The sequence below is a fragment of the Oenanthe melanoleuca genome, chromosome Z, assembly GCF_029582105.1.
Source record: "Oenanthe melanoleuca isolate GR-GAL-2019-014 chromosome Z, OMel1.0, whole genome shotgun sequence".
In the NCBI taxonomy this organism is placed as follows: Eukaryota; Metazoa; Chordata; class Aves; order Passeriformes; family Muscicapidae; genus Oenanthe; species Oenanthe melanoleuca.
This window is the reverse complement of record NC_079362.1, coordinates 11,283,565-11,301,524: the sequence shown is the minus strand read 5'-3', so window position 1 is coordinate 11,301,524 and position 17,960 is coordinate 11,283,565. Positions and strand designations below refer to the sequence as shown.

At 38.8% G+C, this 17,960-nt stretch overlaps 1 protein-coding gene and 1 long non-coding RNA gene across 3 annotated transcripts; both read left to right on the top strand.

Moving 5' to 3' along the window:
- Window positions 1-71: 71 nt before the first annotated feature.
- Window positions 72-14,085, top strand: CZH9orf85 (chromosome Z C9orf85 homolog). 2 transcript variants are annotated; one of them, XM_056514880.1, is made up of 4 exons: window positions 72-272; window positions 9,920-10,026; window positions 12,208-12,321; window positions 13,120-14,085. In XM_056514880.1, the coding sequence occupies exons 1-4, from the start codon at window positions 171-173 to the stop codon at window positions 13,295-13,297; spliced, it is 501 nt and encodes a 166-aa protein (XP_056370855.1). In that variant the 5' UTR covers window positions 72-170; the 3' UTR covers window positions 13,298-14,085. The 2 variants fall into 2 exon arrangements, with proteins under 2 accessions (XP_056370855.1, XP_056370856.1); XM_056514881.1 differs by lacking the exon at window positions 72-272 and adding an exon at window positions 3,918-4,079.
- Window positions 14,086-14,614: 529 nt separating this feature from the next.
- LOC130265644 (uncharacterized) lies at window positions 14,615-17,688 on the top strand. Its single transcript, XR_008842649.1, has 2 exons — window positions 14,615-14,771; window positions 17,546-17,688. It is a non-coding gene; the product is annotated as an uncharacterized LOC130265644 (long non-coding RNA).
- Window positions 17,689-17,960: the final 272 nt, after the last annotated feature.

Sequence of the window (17,960 nt, the reverse complement as noted above, 5' to 3'; positions counted from 1 at the left end):
GAGCGGCGCCGGCCTCGCCTCGCCCGCAGACTGCACCGGCGCGGCGGCTGCCGGGGGCGGCCGGGGCGGGGCCCCGCGGGCCGCAGCGCCAATGCGGGCGCAGCCGCGGCGGCGCCGCCCAGGCGGGCGGGCCCGTGGAGCGGTTCCGGGGCGCGCGGCGCCGGCCCGGGATGAGCTCGGAGCGGGGGAACGTGTCGCGCACGCGGCCCCAGCGCCACCAGAACGCGCGCGCCTTCCAGAACGACAAGTACGACACCAGCGCCCGGCGCAAGGTAGGCGGGGCGGGCTGGGGGCGCGGGGCTGTCCCGGCGTGTCCCGGCGTGTCCCGGCGTGTCCCGGCGTGTCCCGGCGTGTCCCGGCGCCGGGAGCCACCCCTCTGCCGGCGGCGCAGCGCTTGGGCCGGAGCGGCGGGAAGGGTTTCTTGCCGAAAGCGTGGGCAGGTCCCCTACGCCCTCTGAAGCCCTGTCCCTGCTGTCCCTGTGAGGTCTGGTCCCTGGTCCCGGTAAGCTTCGGGATCGCAAACGAAGTGAAGTGGCAGAGGATGCCGAGGCACGGTTTTAGTGATGGAGATACCTCTGGGCCCGGTCCGCCCGCACCAGGCACTGTGCTGCTAAGAGAGAATCGCAACAAGCAGATGTGTAGTGTGTAACTTCAAATGTGTGAGTTCATAAACGTGTGAATCGTACTTATGACATGAAAGGACCTAGTTAAGCCAAAGATTATTAAGAGGAAGACTGAAATAAAGCGCTTGCACTTGTGCAGTGAGTGCAGCAATTAAATGTTTCATGGCATGTTATCCATATCACTTCTTGTAAGGTGTTTGGTCTTCTTCTCAAGGTTTGTGACTATGTGGTCATAACTCAGAAATCTTGATGTTTTGAGAGCTTGGTTGGAACAACTTTCCCCCATCACACATAAATGCCCAGCTTCAATCTGCATACTTTTGAGATAACTTTCATGTGTGCTTTAATTTCTTTTTTTTTAAAGAAGGCTCTTCTGATTAATTAGATAGAAAGGTGTCTATCAGTGCTAGTCTATCAGCACTTTTGCTACAAAAGTTATCATCTTCACTCTGTTGTTTCAGAAGACTGTTTTGTCTTTTTTGGTTCTAAGCAGGGAAAGGGAAATGGTCTACAATATACAATACATTTCTTTGCATGTAGTTTTGGTAACATAATGTGGAAGGGGCTGAAGAGCACACGGTGTGTCTGAGCAGTAGCACCACCAAAGTGTGTTGACATCAACAAAGATATTTCATCTTGCAGGCTAACCCAAGAAGGTGACTCAGACAAAAGAGAGGGTGAATTATCTAGGAGAGTTTATCTGGTGCTATTGCTATCATATCAATATTCCTTTGACTGAACCTGCCTGGGTTGTCAAAAAGAGCTGGGAGGAGGGGTACAAAGTAGTGTGTTCAAGCCTTGATGCCAAAGAGAGAGGTTTGGGGTTTTTGTGAGTTTGTTTGGTTTGGTTTTTGAGATTTTTTTTTTTAGGACTGGTTCTGCAAGTTGAACAGGCTACTTTCCTGGGGTTCTAAGCAGTGACAGTGTTATTTGTTGTGTGAGTCACTGCATGACCTCTTATAGGAGAGTATTTTCTGTCTGGGTACACACAAAAGTATCGTAAAGAGCTGATGTATCAAAAAAGTTTTAAAGAGAAACTGAATTCTAGTATCAGTTTTGTAACTGAAATAATCACTTTAATACCCACATGGCTGTTTTTCCTTTGACAATAATTGATATCCTCTAGAACTGGCTATACAATATCATATACTCAAATAAATAGATATATTTTAAATGTAGCCAAGGTTTGCTGTGGACATCAACTTGTGTCTTTTTTATTTCCATTCCAGGCAAATTATTTCTCTCTATGCCTGCTGGTTCATGGAGAGGGCTGAGTGTGTGGAAATAGCAGCCTGAAGAACACACTTCCTAGGGGTTAGATAATGTTCAGTAGGAGGCATTCCTTCTTCTTAGGGCATACTGTCCTGCACAAATTCAAGTCCTAAGGTATTGTCGTGTTTTAGGATTTATATTCCCCAGTTTAGTGTTCCAGCTGAAACATTAAACCATGCACCACTCACTCAGTCACTTGCTCCTCCCCCCACCTCTCTCCCTGCACAGCCCTGGAGAAGAGAATTAGAGGTGCAAAAGGCAAAGATCACAGCTTCAGACAAAGACAATTTACTGGAAACAGCAAATGAAAAAGAAAACAAACAGCAATAGTGTAGAGATGATTCACACACAAGCGTCTGCTGTGTGGGACCCCTGGCAGTACCAGACCACACCATGCTATGTGACCTGGAAGGGACTCCTCCCCCCATTCCTGGAAAATGATGTGAGATTGTATAGAATAACCTTGGTGTCCTAGCCTAGAAAAATTAACCCTGGCTTGGCCAGAACCAGGACAGGGATACACAGGAGTCATTATGATAGTGACTAGCCCCATTTCTGTTGTTTGTAATAGTAGTGAAGATAAGTAGATAGAAGATAAGTAGTGATTAATGTCATAGTCATATATGTCATATGCTGAGTGATGATATTTTTGGCAGTTTTGCATCTCTGTGTTTGTAGTCCTGGATGATCAGATGTGTCATGAATGTTCAGTGTGTGTTGAGGAAAAAGAAGAAACCAGAAATTCTACCACAGGGACTGATACAGGAGTGGGTACTCCTTTCTACCTCTCATTACCTCTGTAGATCAAAGCTCCTCAAAGAGAGTGGATCTCCTATAAATCACTGTTAAACATGGCAGGTTTTGTATTTGGCTTGTCTACTGTTGTACACTGTCCAAAGCAATACTATCTTGAAAGGCTGCAAAATGCTTATCAGCTGAAAATTTGGGTCCTGCTGCAGTTGTGCACTGCATTAGCAATGTTGAAAATTTACTACAATAGCTTCAGGTTGTAAAGTGGGTGGAGTTGAGGTAGTTAATTATGGTGTTATTGCTATTTCTCTCAGTGAAGCAGTATCTGCAGAGGAAATTGATCTAATCGTATTTTGACTTTTCTCTGCTGGTAGTCATTATCCAGTTGGTTTTTGGTTTTGTGAAGTGTTTTGTGCTCTTGTAATCTTAGAGGCCACAGATCTGATTACTTGAGAACATGATAGAAGATCCATCTATCTTTCTTCTAATGATCAGTCTTTACTACAGCATTGTTCTTGAGGCTTGTTGAGGTGAAACATCCTTGCAACAAAGTACACTGCCTCTGAACTCTATTTGGGAAACAGCCTACAACAGTGCTGCAGGAGTTTGCATCTTAAGATGACCTGAAGAAGAAATAGCCAGGACAGGGTAAGACACTGTCTTATTAGTAATTGAATCTTAGAATCTGTTTGTTGGTGTTTGCATTATGTGGTATATTCCAGAATAGCTTTTTGCAGCATCAAGCTGAGGAATATACATTATGTTATATGAATATACATTTTATGTAAAGTATATTACATAAGTCATAGTGGAAGCTGCAGTAGTTCTAGAAATGAAAGCAAATATCATTTAATGAGAACATTTAGAATTCTATTGTAGTAAGATGGTAAAACCACAAAGTGATTCATATTTACACTCAAATGACTGATTTGTTTCTCCATTTCTTTTCTTTCATTAAGTACACCCAAGATGATAATCCACATTTCCCTAAATTTCAGGGGTTATTACCTCTGAACCTCAGCTTTACCACAGTGTTAATGTCAGTTATTTTTTAAGCTGTGTGCATAGATAAATCACTTGTTTTAGTGGAAACACTGGTTGAGACTGGGAAAGCACTAGGAAGAGAACAGCTGAATATAGAGCTTAAATGCTGAGTCAGTAATCGTATTTGGAAGCACAGAAGGGAGAAAGAGATAAACTAGTGGCTGACTGGAATTCTTAGATAACCATATTGCAAGTTTTTTAGATAATGTTCTTGCTGCAACATAGAGTAGCTTGGTAGGCTGAAATCTACTCTCTAGCCACTCCTGTTACTCTGGGTTCAGAAGTACCTGGGTTGTAGCCTTTCATGTAAGGGGAACAGGAGCAAGTACATCTGCTCTGGACTCTAACCTAACTGTGGACCTGGGGTAGAGTAAGAGGAAGAATATGTGGGTAGGTGCTGGAGGTGTGTCTGGTGTGTGTGTGTGTTTGTGTCTTTGTGTATTTTTCCCTTCTTTCTGGGAGAGTCCTTCCAGTGCTCTCTTAAATGCTATGTCCATATGTTGCTTAAATTTCGAAATACACTTGATGAGAAAATATCTGTAGAAAAAGGAATTTCAAGTAACGCTGCTACAATATGTGAGCAAGTAAAGCTCTCAGGGGGAGAGCTGTGTTATGTGTATTGGAATGCTGAAATCTGGCATCTGGTAGCTCAGTTTCACGTTTGTCAGTCTTCACTGACCTGCTCTAACTGCTTTACAGTGTGCTAGAGGTCCTGTGGACTTGGTTTTTTTTGAGAAGTTCAGTTGTTTAGAGATTCTGCATTAATCCTTGTGCTGCATTTGTCCTTGCTGGTTGAAGCAGTGCCGTCTGTGTTTTTGACAAGGAAGTTTGTGGGTGGCCTTACCATTACAGTCATTCATAGCAGAATAGCAGACCACTAATATGTGCTCAGTAGCAGGAATCTGCTTTCAATAGAGGAAAGCAAAATACCCAGTACACATACACATAATTAAAAGCCTACAAACAGATGGTGAAGCTTCTGTGAAGCCCTGTTATTACATCTTACCTGTGAGCGCTTTAATGCTAGTTTTAGCTAGGGATTATTTTGTGTGCCAAGTTAGTAGGTGTAGGTGCATTAGTTTAATACATTCTGAACTGCTTTTGGCAGGTTGTTAGGTGATTTAATATTAGGTTACATGAGCAGAGGATATTGGTTGGTTAATGTGCATACTGTGCATATAGTGTGCACACAGAATATTTTGTGGCATCATACCTTAAGACTGCTTAGGAATGTCTGTATTGCATAACTGTAATTTCCCTGGAGAATGTATAGACATACTGTAAGCACTGGATGAGTTGCACTTGTCCTTGGAGCAAAGCACACTAAAAAAAAGACAGGGCTATTGACTGAAACAGGGAAATGAGCATAAAGAAAACCCCAGATAAACTGCTGCAACAGAATCATAATCTAACATGTTGGAGTAGTTTTCACACCAAGAAATTAATTTCACACCAAGAAATTAATTTCAAGCACTACCTCCTTTGTGTATGAGGGCCTGACTGCATAAAGGCAGTAGAATAAGCATAAAGGCTTTGTAGAAAAGTTGGAAAAGAGTAATGAAGTTTACAAGCCTTTTTCAGGGCTTTGTGTGGGTTGTTGGTTTTTTAAATACCCTTAAGGGAAAGCAAGCTATTAAATGGGCAAAAGGAGGAAAATATGAATTTGTGAAAGTCTAAACAATATACAAAATACATTAAAAAGTAAATAAGGATAGAAAAAGTAAGCACCAGAGAGGTTTATTTGATTTTACTAGTGACTTCCCCATTCTGACTGGGAACTGAGAAACAAGAAAAGTTTATCTTCTGGTTTATTATGAGACCTGCTGTCATGTGGTTTTAAGCAATTTCAAAAATCTGAAAAAACAAACTATTCAAAACTTTCATTAGGGGCCGTTTTCTTTACCTCTTCAGGTCTGCATTGCTTTTGAAAGCGGTGTGTTATGGATTTCTTTCATCAGAGGACATGCGGAATTAAGTAAAAAAACTACAGTAAATTGGCAACTTGTTTTAGTAATGGTAGCATTTAAATATCATGCCTTTTTTTTTTTTTGTTTGTTTCTGAGCAAAATAAATCTAAAAGACAAACACAAGTTAAACTCTCTAACTGCTTTCTTTACGTCAATCCATTATTCTCTATTGACTTTCTAAACCAACTGCTTGATAGGTTTGTAAAGCCTTAGTGTCTCTTGTATTCAGATGTGCTGAGCCAATGATTAATTACAACACCTCATACTTGAGGTATCAAAATTGAGTAAAAAATACAGGAAATTGCTGAAGAGGAGGAAGATGCTGTCTGTATGCATCCCTCTTAGGTGAAGGAAATTAGAACTTCAAAGCTGTTGTCTTCTAGTTTGTGACCTTCTGAGCAGATGCAATGTAGTTTCTTTGTGAGCAGCTGTGTAAGATTTGTGGTCTGACCATGTTGAAAAGTCCAGGCATCGTTATATGTGGATCAGGATTCTTAAAGTGATTTTTGACGCACATAAATGTGACGATAGAATCATATGATGGTTTGGGTTGAAAGGGATCTTAAAGATCATGTAGTTCCAAACCCCCTGTCATGAGCAGAGACACTTTTCTCTAGACCAGATTGCTCAGAGCCCCATCCAGCCTGGCCTTGAACACTGCCAAGGGTGAGGCATCCACAGCTTCACTGGGGAACCTCTTCCGGTGTCTGACTACTCCCATAGTAAAGAATTTTTTCTTAAGATCTCATCTAAACCTAGACTCTTTCAGTTTGAAGCCATTCCCCTTTGGCCTGAGACTATATTCTCTTGTAAAAGTCTATCTCCACCTCTCTTGCTCTCATGTGGGTCTCACAAGAGCAATGTAAAGGGGCATAATCCCCTCCCTTGCCCTGCTGGCCAGATTTATGGGCTGCAAGCACACACTGGTGGCTCATCTTGAGCTTCTCATCCACCAGCACCCACAAAGTCCTCAGAATATTGCTCAGAATACTCTCTGTCCATTCTCCTTCCACCTTGTGGAGAATGACTGGGACTGCCACAACCCAGGTGCAGGACTTTGCACTTGGCCTTGTTGAACTTCATGAGATTTGTACACGTTCTCAAACCTGTCCAGGTCCTTCTGTATGGCATTCCTTCCCTCCAGTGTGTTGATTGCATCAATCCCTGTCTAAATGCCTTCTCTATGCCCTAGGTAACCAGGTCTTCTGTATCCTGTATCCCTCCTGAGAGAACACACATTTTCCCGAGTCTGTCTTTGATCACTGATATACCTAAAGAACCTTTTGTTTCTTACCCTTGATGTCCTTTGCCAGATTTATTTCTGCCCGTATGTTAGCTTTCCTAACCATGTCCTTGGCTCTTTGGACAATTTTTGTGTATTCCTCCCAGGCTACTTTTCCTTGCTTCCACCCTCTGTAAGTTACCTGTTTCAGTTTCTTCAGAAGCTCCTTGTCCATCCATGCAGGCCTCTTGGTTTTCTTTCTTGATTTCCTATTTGTAGGAAGGCATTGCACTTGAAACTGAAGGAGGCAATTTCAATATCATCCAGCTCTCTTGGGCCTCTCTTCCCTCCATGGTTCTATCCCATGGCACTCTACTGAGGAGTTCCTTGAAGATGCCAAAGTCTGCTGTCTTGTAGTCCAGGGTAGTTACCTTCTTCCCACACTCCTGACTGCCTCAAGGACATTAAAATCTGCTGCTTCATGATCACTGCAGCCTAGGCTGCCCTTGAGCTTCACATTCACCAGCCCCTCCTTGGTGAGAGCAAGGTCCAGGAGAGCACCTCTCCTTGTTGACTCTTCTGTCCATTGAAGAAGGCAGGTGTCATCAGTGTATGCTAGGAACCTCCTGGGTTGCCTGTGCCCTGCTGTACTGCTCCTTTATCTTCGGCGTCTTCAGCTTTTGGGATAGTCAGTGTTTCAGTTTGATTGGAAAAAGAAAAAGAAGAAAAAAGAAGAACATCACTTCTTGTGTGATTGTTGTGTATTCTGGAGCCAGATGATAAGAGTATTGGGGTGAGCAAGAGCTTTGTAAAGCTCCATGAATGATAACTATGCATATTGCCTTGTTCCATAGCAAATATTTAACAGAATTTGTAATAGGCTGCCTGTTTTATGAACTTTGGATTTGCTTCAGATGTGAGGTTTCTGAAGTTTCTGTTTCATTTGTCAGGGCTTGCAGTCCTGAGCACAGACTCTTGCAATCCAGGTGCCTCAGACTTTACTGAGCCTTCCCCTGCATCACTGCATGGCACGGCTCCCTACCCCAGCCCCAGCCGTGATTTCAGGATGTGTTAAAGGAAACCAATGTTGTTTTCATCCACGAAGCTAACTGCTCCTTTGGAAAGACAACCATCTGCCTTCAGCTTAAGTTACTGCAGTCTTTTGGCATTCACAGGGTTCTGCCTTAGCAAAACTAAAACTGGCTGGTAACAATAAATGTATTCCCACATGGAAAAACAAATCACAGTGTTTGTATCTTACTGCCCTCCTGCATTACCAACCAATGCAAGTCAGGGAAGCGAGGAAGAGCCCTGGGAGGTTCAGGCCAACCTGCAGGTTGTTGGAAGCTTATGTGGCTATAGTGCTTGGAGCCTTTCTTTGTGCTGGTCAAGTGCTGAAAGCAAGGTTTGTGTTTGAACTGCATGCATTTTGAAAGACTGAACACAGGCACTGCTCACAGCAGTTTGAATTGCAAGATATTGAATTGTGAGATATTGAATTGTCTTTAACAGATATCTGCTGGGAAGTTACCAGTTATAATCTCAGAAATTTTGCACATTAAGCAATTGTTTGTATTTTATGGAAAATATATTTGTAATGCATCAGAACCACAACTTTCTGTATTCAGTATTCAAGGAGTATGTTTGGTTGTCTTCTTAATATGCTAAGTCTGTTTTTGATAATTTAGAAAATAATTTTCTTTTAACTGAAACAGCCAGAAAGCACCACACATTCAGTTAATCACACCATGGGAAAACTCATACTGGATGCATAAGTTTAATAAAAAAGGAGACAGTGGAACACAAGTTGCAGAGTATAGTTTCATTTGAAAGTACCATCTCCTTTGCCATACACATTTTTGGAATAGAATAAGATAATGTGTTTTTAAAGCTTGGCTTGTTTTTTTGATCTTATATATTGAAATATAGCATCATGGAGTAGTAAGAAGCTCTTGTGGGTCACAAAAGTAGGAAATTGCTTCAGAAGATGATATATTCACAGAATAACATTTTTCCAGTTTATTTCTGAAAGAATAACATAAATTGTAATCCAGATTAATACAGAATGACTCCTTTTAGGTATGCTAAGAAGTAGGTGTAGTTTAAACCATTTTAATAATGCAATGTTGATATGGTAGCCATTTTTAAACTATCTTAAAAATGCATTTTAATCTGCATTTTTAACTGTAATTTCTAATTTTAAATTTCTGAATTAATATGAACACCCATGTGATAGACAGCAATACTGCTGACATTCTTAACTAAAGAAAAAATAAAATCATATTGAGCATACAAGGGCATAGCTTGTTATTTAAGGTAAGACTGTGGTTTGGTATTGTTTCCCATCTCAGAATAACTTTTCTTGTGCAAATAGTACTGCCAGTTGACATTTTATATTTCTGAGAAAGCTAAATACAAAATGTTGTAGGAGATATTAAAATAAATTTTTTATTGTCTCGAATATGTACCATGATTTCAATTACCATTTTAAAGATGTTATCTTAGGTGCGGAGAGCAAAAATATTTTTCATAAAGGAAGGCTGAGATTAAACAGATATGGAATAATTTGAATGCAAATAGCATGTGGATTCTACTTTATTGTTATCTGAGGAAAAATCCTGAGACTATTTAAACTATATAGTAGAGGATAGCTTGAGCAATAGTAAGTTAAATGCTGTCTTTCCAGTTGTCTTCTTTGGACAAAAAGTGTGTATTTCAGGGCTTACCTCTTCTGAAATCCATTTTGTAAAATTTCTAGAAATTAAAAGTATAAAATACCTATTATCAACAATATAACAACAAAAAGAAGTACCACTATTAAAACATTACAATAATAATAATAGTAATCTAGTCTTTAACCTCAAGGTACTCTTTCCATTGAAGAAAGTTTCTAGACAAATGTATATGAAAGGCTTTTATCAGGCAAACATATTTGTAGTACTGTATCGGTTGTATGATGGGCAAAAATGCTTTCTAAACAAGATTTTACTCTTTACAGTAGGAAATCATCAATTTATTTTATTTTTCTTTTGCTTACTCAGAAAATAAATGCTAAGCTTCATGATGGAGTGTGTCAGCATTGCAAAGGGGTCTTGGAGTGGCGAGTAAAATTCAGAAAGTATAAACTACTGACAAAACCTAAAAAATGGTGAGTGAAGATACTTTTTGTTAATTGTTGACTGTGTGTTTTGTGAGCTTTTGAAAAACATTCTGGCTTTGGAAACTCACAAGAAGAATCTGCTATTATGCAAGATTTTTCAAATATGGAGTCTCATGTGCAATGACAACATATAGCCAATGTTAATTTTCTAATTCATGTAATTTGTCTTAAACTTTTAAAAATGAGACACAGAAGAGAAGCAGCTGCTTCCCTCTTTACTGTTAAAACTGGTTAAACTGTGGACCTGTAAGTTTCCAAGCCCATCAAGGTGTCCTTCTGAACAAAAATTCAAACCTGAACCTGTTGTAACGTGATTTTCTAAGGTCTTCTTTCACGTGTATATTAGAGGGATCTGCACATCTCTTGATGTACTTAATACTCTGCTAATGTTTGCAGTGCATGCATTTCATTACCTCTTAGCATGTTTGCTCCTTTTCTGGAAGAAACTACAACCCAGTAAATGATGGCACTGTTTGCACAGAGTACTGTATTACTTATTTTTGTGTAACTGTATAAAAAATATTATTAATATTTTAACCTATCACAAAGATATAAATTATTTTAGGTTTCTGAAGGGGATGCTCTCTTTTTCCTTCTTATTTGCTCTGTTGCAGAGGTCCTTACTTCCTGTGGTAGCAGACACAGGTGTTTCAGCAATGAAACATAGAACCCAGAGAAACCACAGCTGGGCTGTGGTGCACAATACAGGCAGGTTTGTCACAGTAGCTTGTGCTTTGGTTTTAGTAATCAGTTTCACCCTTTGGTGTAAAAAATTAAAATTATTAGATAGAAGACTTGCTGAATAAAAAATAAACATTTTGTGTTCTGTGCACCACAGATGAAGTTTTGTGTTTTTTAAACTCTTTCTCAAATCTGCATCTGTTTTTTTTTTGTGGGTTTTTTTTTTTTTTTTTTTTTCCCCAAAAGGAAGAAAGCAGGCAAAAACCCCCATGTAAATCAGGGAAGCATTGGATGTAGAAAAAGTGGCATTGTAGAACAGCACCTTATAGCAGAATATGTGACATTCTCCCTCATATATTTGAATGAGAAAGTTGTGCTTTGGAGCATTCTAGCTTTACAAGTGGTGGTTTATAGGCCAGCAGTACAATTGCTAGGTGAACCATTGCTCTGACAGTACAAGACTGAAAATTTTCAGCAGATGAAGATTCTGGGTGAAGTCAAATACATTAAAATAGTGACAATTAAAAAAAAAAAAAAGAAAACTTTATGTTGCAAAAGATGGAGATGGTGGACTTTTCTGTACCTCAACTTATTTTTAGTTTTATAATATCTTAAAAATGATGAGTGTTAGTACAAGTTCTTTCCCTACTTTACTTGTATTTCAAGTATTTAGTTATTAGAAGTTAAAACTATTTAAAATATATATATATATATGTGTGTGTGTGTATATATATATATAAACCTGCCTTGCCCCTGCTTAGTGTGACATGTCTGGGAAGAACTTCTGAGGGCATGAGAACCAAGAAAATTACATTCCAGACAGCAGCATTACATGAGGTATATTGCTCTGAGTAATGTTCTCCAGATACACAAGGCTTTAGTAGTGTCAGCTGAATGTTAAGCTACAGAATTTTGGAAATCACTTAATCTACAGGGTATTATAATATTTTGAAAAATACCCCAAGCCATCTACCTTATTAGGTTGGGTTTGTTGAGAATACTGTTCGATGCAGGCTTGTGTTCATAGAAAACAAGAGTCTAGCACTGACTCAGTTTATAATCTGAGAAGTTCAAGAGGAAGTCATTGCAGTGTTTGAATTGAAAGCTTTTTATTTGTAAAGTCTATGTACTTTTTTGTGCCATATGCTGCTTTTATCATGAAACCAGAAGTTATGCAATTTTAAAGTAAATTAAACTACCTACTAAAATGAACAGAAATGTTTCTTTTGTCAACTTAAATATATTATTTTTATTTAATATTTCTTTTTCAGTACTTATTTTAGTAATTCTTCCTGAGAAAAGTAAGAGATGGGGGTGAGCAGCAATGATTTTGATAGTGCTACTTGATAAAAAATGAGGTGTTTAATTTGAAACCAGCCTTCCTCTTTTGTGGAGTGTTTGTTCCTCTTTTGTATATTGTATTTGAACACAGAATGTTTAGTAAGCATCCACAATACTTTTTAAATCATGTTTTCTTTCTCTTTACAGTGTGAAGTGCCTCCAGAAGACTGTAAAAGATCCTTATCATATTATTTGTCGACCATGTGCTGGTAAACTAGAAATCTGTGCTAAGTGTGGGAAACAAGAAGAAATAGTAATTCCGTAAGTAACTCATAGAATACATAGTTTCAGTTCTGTACTGATAATTCCCCTTGTGGTAAGCCTTGTTTGGAAACTGCCAAGAAGCTGTTATACTTTATGCCATATTCTCAATAATCCCAACGTGAATCAGTAGGAGTAATTTTCTTCACTTTCCTCAGATAAAACTGAGGGTGAATTGCTTATTGATGTTAGTGGGGCTGAGACAAAACAAGTGCTACTTGGATAAGACATTTTAACACCAATGAGTTAATTGTATATCTTCTTAACAAAGCACTTTAAAATGGGTTCTGATTTTGAGCATCATAAAATATGTACAAGCCACTTTACTGTTTGTCTGCCACTTGATGATTTAGTTACTAGTGAACAGAAGAATTAAACAAGGACTAATACCACAGTCTGTACAGTTACCACAGTACATTTAGCAGGCTTTTGGCTTTTTGCTAGTGTTCTCTATTGAGCATGATACATAAAACATTAATTTGCTAGTTTGTGACAATAGTCCAGCAGTTGCTTAATTGGTCAAGCTGTTCAAATATTTATTTTTCATTCTTTACAGTTTCTTCTGTACTAAATACTTTTAAATGCATACTTTGTTGTATTTTACTTTGTTTTGTATCCTTCCTATTTAGTGTGAAGTAACTTTAGGGACTTTTATTGCCCTTCTCCTTCTTCTTCCTACCTCTTTCCATCTTCCATCCTTTATTGGGATGGAATGCTGGGAGAATATTCTATCTTCCATCCCATTCTTGTTTAAATTGCAGAAGTGGGTAGTGATAGTATCACTCTTGCTTTCTACAGGATTGATAAAGGACAAGACAGAACTGAGAGTGAGACTTCTAAAAATGACCAAGAGAGCAGTAAATTGAAGGATGAGCTGGATTTTGATACAAATGTCAGTGGTGCAGACAGTGATGGAGATTCTGATGTGCTTGAAGAACGATTTAAAAGTATGAATTTTGAAACAACAGAGATCTAAAAGGTTGTGTTTATGCTAGAGATTATATGCAATCAAATATGGTAAACCAATGCTTGCCTTAAAGTGCTCCAAACCCTGATTTGACATCTAAGGTCCTTTTATGTAAATGTTGGCATTGTGTATAATGATACATGTGGGGATTTGTACTAATACACATTTTTGTGTATTAGGAACAGAATTTCTTTGAAAATACTCAGAAATTCTATCTGTAAGCAAAGTTATTTATGTAACAACTTCCTGTTTTTATGGAATAAAGCCTCTTTGTGTAATTGTTTGAAGTATTATGTGACTTTTGGAGGTATTATTGCTACCTGGAAATCTACTTGAAAGTCTAGAATAAACAGAGATAGGAAGAGCTAAAGCAGCTGTAATGGTTTTCTGAAGGAAAAACTTGCAGCATTCTGTCAATGAGTTTCCAAATGGGGTCTTATCCTTGTGTCTGTGGGTTTTTGTTAATTTCTTTTTTCCCTGTGAAAAAGAAACAAGTGCATAAATACCATTACCAGTACAGTTAATGAACAATTAAAGCTTATTTACTATGTATAAGTGTGCATTACAGATTTATGACCTTGTTGCTACCAATGTTTTGTAAAGAAACAACATGCAGACTTTAGAATTTCTCATAACTGGTCTCACACTTTGTTTTCCTTTTCAGAATTCAGAGATTGATCTGGATCTAATGTAGTTTTCTCTGATATGAACAGACTTGCTTAGTGGTGTGATGCTTATAGAATTACTCCTTTCCCAGTTTCTATTCCAGTGTTGGTTAAACTGTACAAAGAACTTAACTGAACTTGCAGTAATTGTCTTTACAGGATTCAGGATGGTTTGATTTCTTCTATAGTGTGTTCTTGCTCCTTACATTTAACTGACAGTATTTACCTATGACAATATGCTATGTATCACAATCTGCTTTGGTACTTTGCCTGATTTGCAATAGTAAGCATGAAAAAACTCGATTCTCAAACTACATTTTTCAGATGGTTCATGAGAAAATTCAGCTCTGAGATTGTTACCCATCCCTACTTTGGAATGAAGGAAATACTGAAACTTAATCCTTTGGGTGCAGATAGACACCCTGTGTCTGTCCTGTCAAGTTGGAAAACACCAAGAGGTGTTTAGTGGCAGAAAAGGGGTGTGTTCAGACGTGGTGGATCTAAAGGTCATGTTTCACTGACAGGTAAGTCCTCCCAGCAGGACAGCAATGACAACTGACTTAATGTCACATCTGTTGTCCTGCAAGTTGACGTCAACAAGGTCAGAGTAAACAAGGAATATCCCATGCACACACTGCAGATGACCAGGTAGAGGAAGGAAGTTAATAAGTAATCTGGATGTAGATTCAGAGCAGGTCTCTCTGAAGGGGAAGCCATGACTGTCACCAAAAGTGAGCTTGGCTTTTGAAAGTGACATACGTATGGGAAATGTTCTTCCACTTGGAAAAATTTATCATGGCCCTGTCCTTTGTCAAAAGGTGAGAGGAAATCCTGGAAAACATGTGATGGAACTGGCAGGAGCTGTACAATGAGAAAATAAGGGGAGGAATTCTCTTCTCATAGCAGTGACACAACCTGTCAGTACCAGGAGTGAGCAGAGCAACAGAGAGAAATGATATGTTGTAACACAGTGCAAAAATGTTTGCACAGAGGGAAAGTCCTCCGAAGTCTTCATGTCACACTCCTGATGTTGTGTTTGGAGCTGGTACTAGAGCTGATAAAACTTTGCTGTGGGTGAGCACAGCTGCAGTGGTGGCTGGCTGGTGTTAGTCCTGCCTGTCTGAAGACAGTTTTTGGTTCTGCTAAGCCTTGTGTCTTTCTTTGTAACTGTGGCTAAAGGATATGCTGCTGGAAGTCATTTCTGCAACGCCATTTAATATGGTGATTGTGAGTCAGCTTGCAAAATGGCAGCTTCACAAGGGAAAAGGAGTTTTCATTTTCCTGAAGACACTTCAAACATGAGTAAAAGAATCAATTGTAATTTTCTTGTTTAATTTTGACTGAAGATTAGGATATACTTGGAACCGCATTAAGCTATTGTAACTCATAAGAGTTCTGAATATCAAGAGTTTGGTTTTCTTGTCTCTTTTTGTGGAACTTATTGAACAGAGGATAATACAGGAGTAGGACCCCTTTAAATGCTGATCTTCAGTAAAATAATATAGAAATGAGAATATTTTTGAAAAAGAAATGAGATCAAAAGTCATCAAAGATTTTTGAGATCTTCAGGGTAGTCATATAAATTTTTAGAGTTTTTAATTGAGATTTTGAAATCTTTCTACCTCTTCTTCCACAAATAATAATGAATTTGTGTCTATAAATGTTAGAGGAAATAAAAATACCATAGTGCCTGCAGTGTATTGAGATGCAGTTTAAACAGTATGACTGATGGGTGGTTCTCAGGGTTTGTCTGGACCTTGTGAAGCCTTACAAAATACATTACTGAAGAAGAAAATGATAGATGTTAATTAGTCATCTGTAGAATACTTGATGCATCACTAGTGATGCAGTGATGTTGCTGACAGCTGAGTTCCTGTTACCAGTGCCCTAAAGAGTGTCACCTGACATGACTCAACACTGAAGTAATCAATTAGATAGTGGACTGCTGGTATGTGTGAGGCAGGAATGCCGGATGATTCTTACTTCACAAGGGGAAATGCTCATCGTAGGCTGGAGCTGCTGGAACTCAACGTGGTTGGCACATTTCTGGAAATAAATTGCCATATACAAGGATTTCTTAAGACAAGCTGGATTCATCGCCATATGAGGAGAATTTAATATGGACACAGTGATACCTCCTAGCATAATTCCTTAACAATCTTCTCTGTCAAAGTTCACAGGCATCTCTGAGACATCCTATCATCCAATATTTTGAAGTATCATGCAATGCAAAAAACATTGCCCTGTGGTTTACTTCCAGTTTTGCATGGTCTTGGCTCTCCTATTCTTGTCTTGGCTACTGATTAATCTGGATACCTCTAAAATACCGTAGTAATACCAGCCTCTGAAGGTTTATAGGACTACCGGTTAATTAAGAAAAGTACAGCTTGCTTTCTCCCTATAATGGACATGTACTTGGATGTAAATCATAGCATTAGCAAGGAAAATTGAAGAAAATATTGCAGGTCATCAAATGTGAGCCACCCTGTAAACCTCTAGCCCTATAATTATGTATGTTTTCTTTGTTTTGGAGTTCTCGTAAGTAAATGTATGCTGGTAGAAAATGCAAAACTAGGTGCTTATTGGAAGCACCAGCCTGACTTACAGAGTTAATGAGGAGAGCTTTGTAAGTGACACGGAGACATGCTTTTCATTATCAGATGTTTAGGGAGCTGCTCACGCAAGCTGCCAGCATCTCACTTAATTCTTCTGCCTGCCTTTCATCTGAAAGCTAATACAATTCAAAACTCCTTGTGAAAAAGGTGATATTTTTTAACTCTCATACAGAGTTTGTAAATAGAACTCAAACTTTGAAACAGTTGAAGTGAGTTCTTTCTGTGGCTTGATAACAAATTACCTGTGACAGATTAGAAGTAAAATATTTGGCTTATTTCAGGTAGCAGACATTTCTGTTGGAGCCCCTAAAATAGTTAAGATGAAATCACATAAAAAATAATCTTTTTTAATTTTTTTTTTTGTTTATTTTTTTTAAGTCAATGAGAAAACACCTGTTTGTAATAATAGGGGTAATACAATTCAGTTGTCCATAATAAGCTTGAATTTGAGGACATGACCACAGGAGCCAAAGGCATTAAGATTTTACCAAATCTCTCCTTGCATTTCTGACATAAGTGTTCAGAAACCCAAATTGAAGGGATCAGATATATTCTTATAAGTGCTTTGAAAACAGCACCAAATACTAATTTACAAATTATAATAATTTGTTTTTGAATTGAGAAGATCATGTTTTTATACAAAAACAAAACAAAAAAGGTTTATGCCTGTTACAGTATGCCAGCACTGACTTGAAATCTCTTTCTAGGACATCTTGCAATTTTGGGCCTCAAGATTGTAGTATCTCTTCTTCTTGTGCTTGACTTGCAGTTTCCCTGATATTAGGTAGGCAAGGATGGCACCATGTGTCAAAACTATCCATGAAAAGTGTCCACAGTTTTAATTACTACTAAATGTACCATCAGTGAAACTTGTAGCATTTATTGTATAATATGTAGTGGCAAAGCTATACATGTTACAGTTTGATTTGTTTTTTCCCTCACAGACTCTTGCCTCCTGACTATTATGTTCCTTTTAGGGTTATTTTGTATCCTTGTCCCACAGCCCCTGGACTGTGGAAGTTTCTAGCCGGCATGAGAGCAGCTACAGCCTCTGACTGTCAGCAACAATGTATTACTCTGGATTATTCCCAGTAGAAAGCGCAGAATTGATGCCAGAAAGGTAAAACTGCCCTGCTGTGGGTCCATCTTGGAGAGAGGCTGTGTGGGCATCATCAGATACGGGGGAAGCTGGTAGATCAGCTTCCCAGAAAGAACAACCCTGTAGACCCCACTACCAAAACCTTGCAAACCCAATACAAAGTGGTAACGCTTGTAAAATGTATGTGACGTGATATAAAGCCGTGGGTCTTGGGGGAAAAGATAAAAAAGCCCTACATTTTTTATAGTATTGGAGAAATGCAGAATAATCCCAAGCCTTCCATATCCAAGGAA

Coding starts and splice junctions, on each gene's coding strand:
- CZH9orf85 (XM_056514880.1), top strand. CDS start 171: ATGAGCTCGGAGCGGGGGAACGTGTCGCGCACGCGGCCCCAGCGCCAC. Junction 273..9,919: donor ACACCAGCGCCCGGCGCAAG/GTAGGCGGGGCG, acceptor TTGCTTACTCAG/AAAATAAATGCTAAGCTTCA. Junction 12,322..13,119: donor CAAGAAGAAATAGTAATTCC/GTAAGTAACTCA, acceptor TGCTTTCTACAG/GATTGATAAAGGACAAGACA.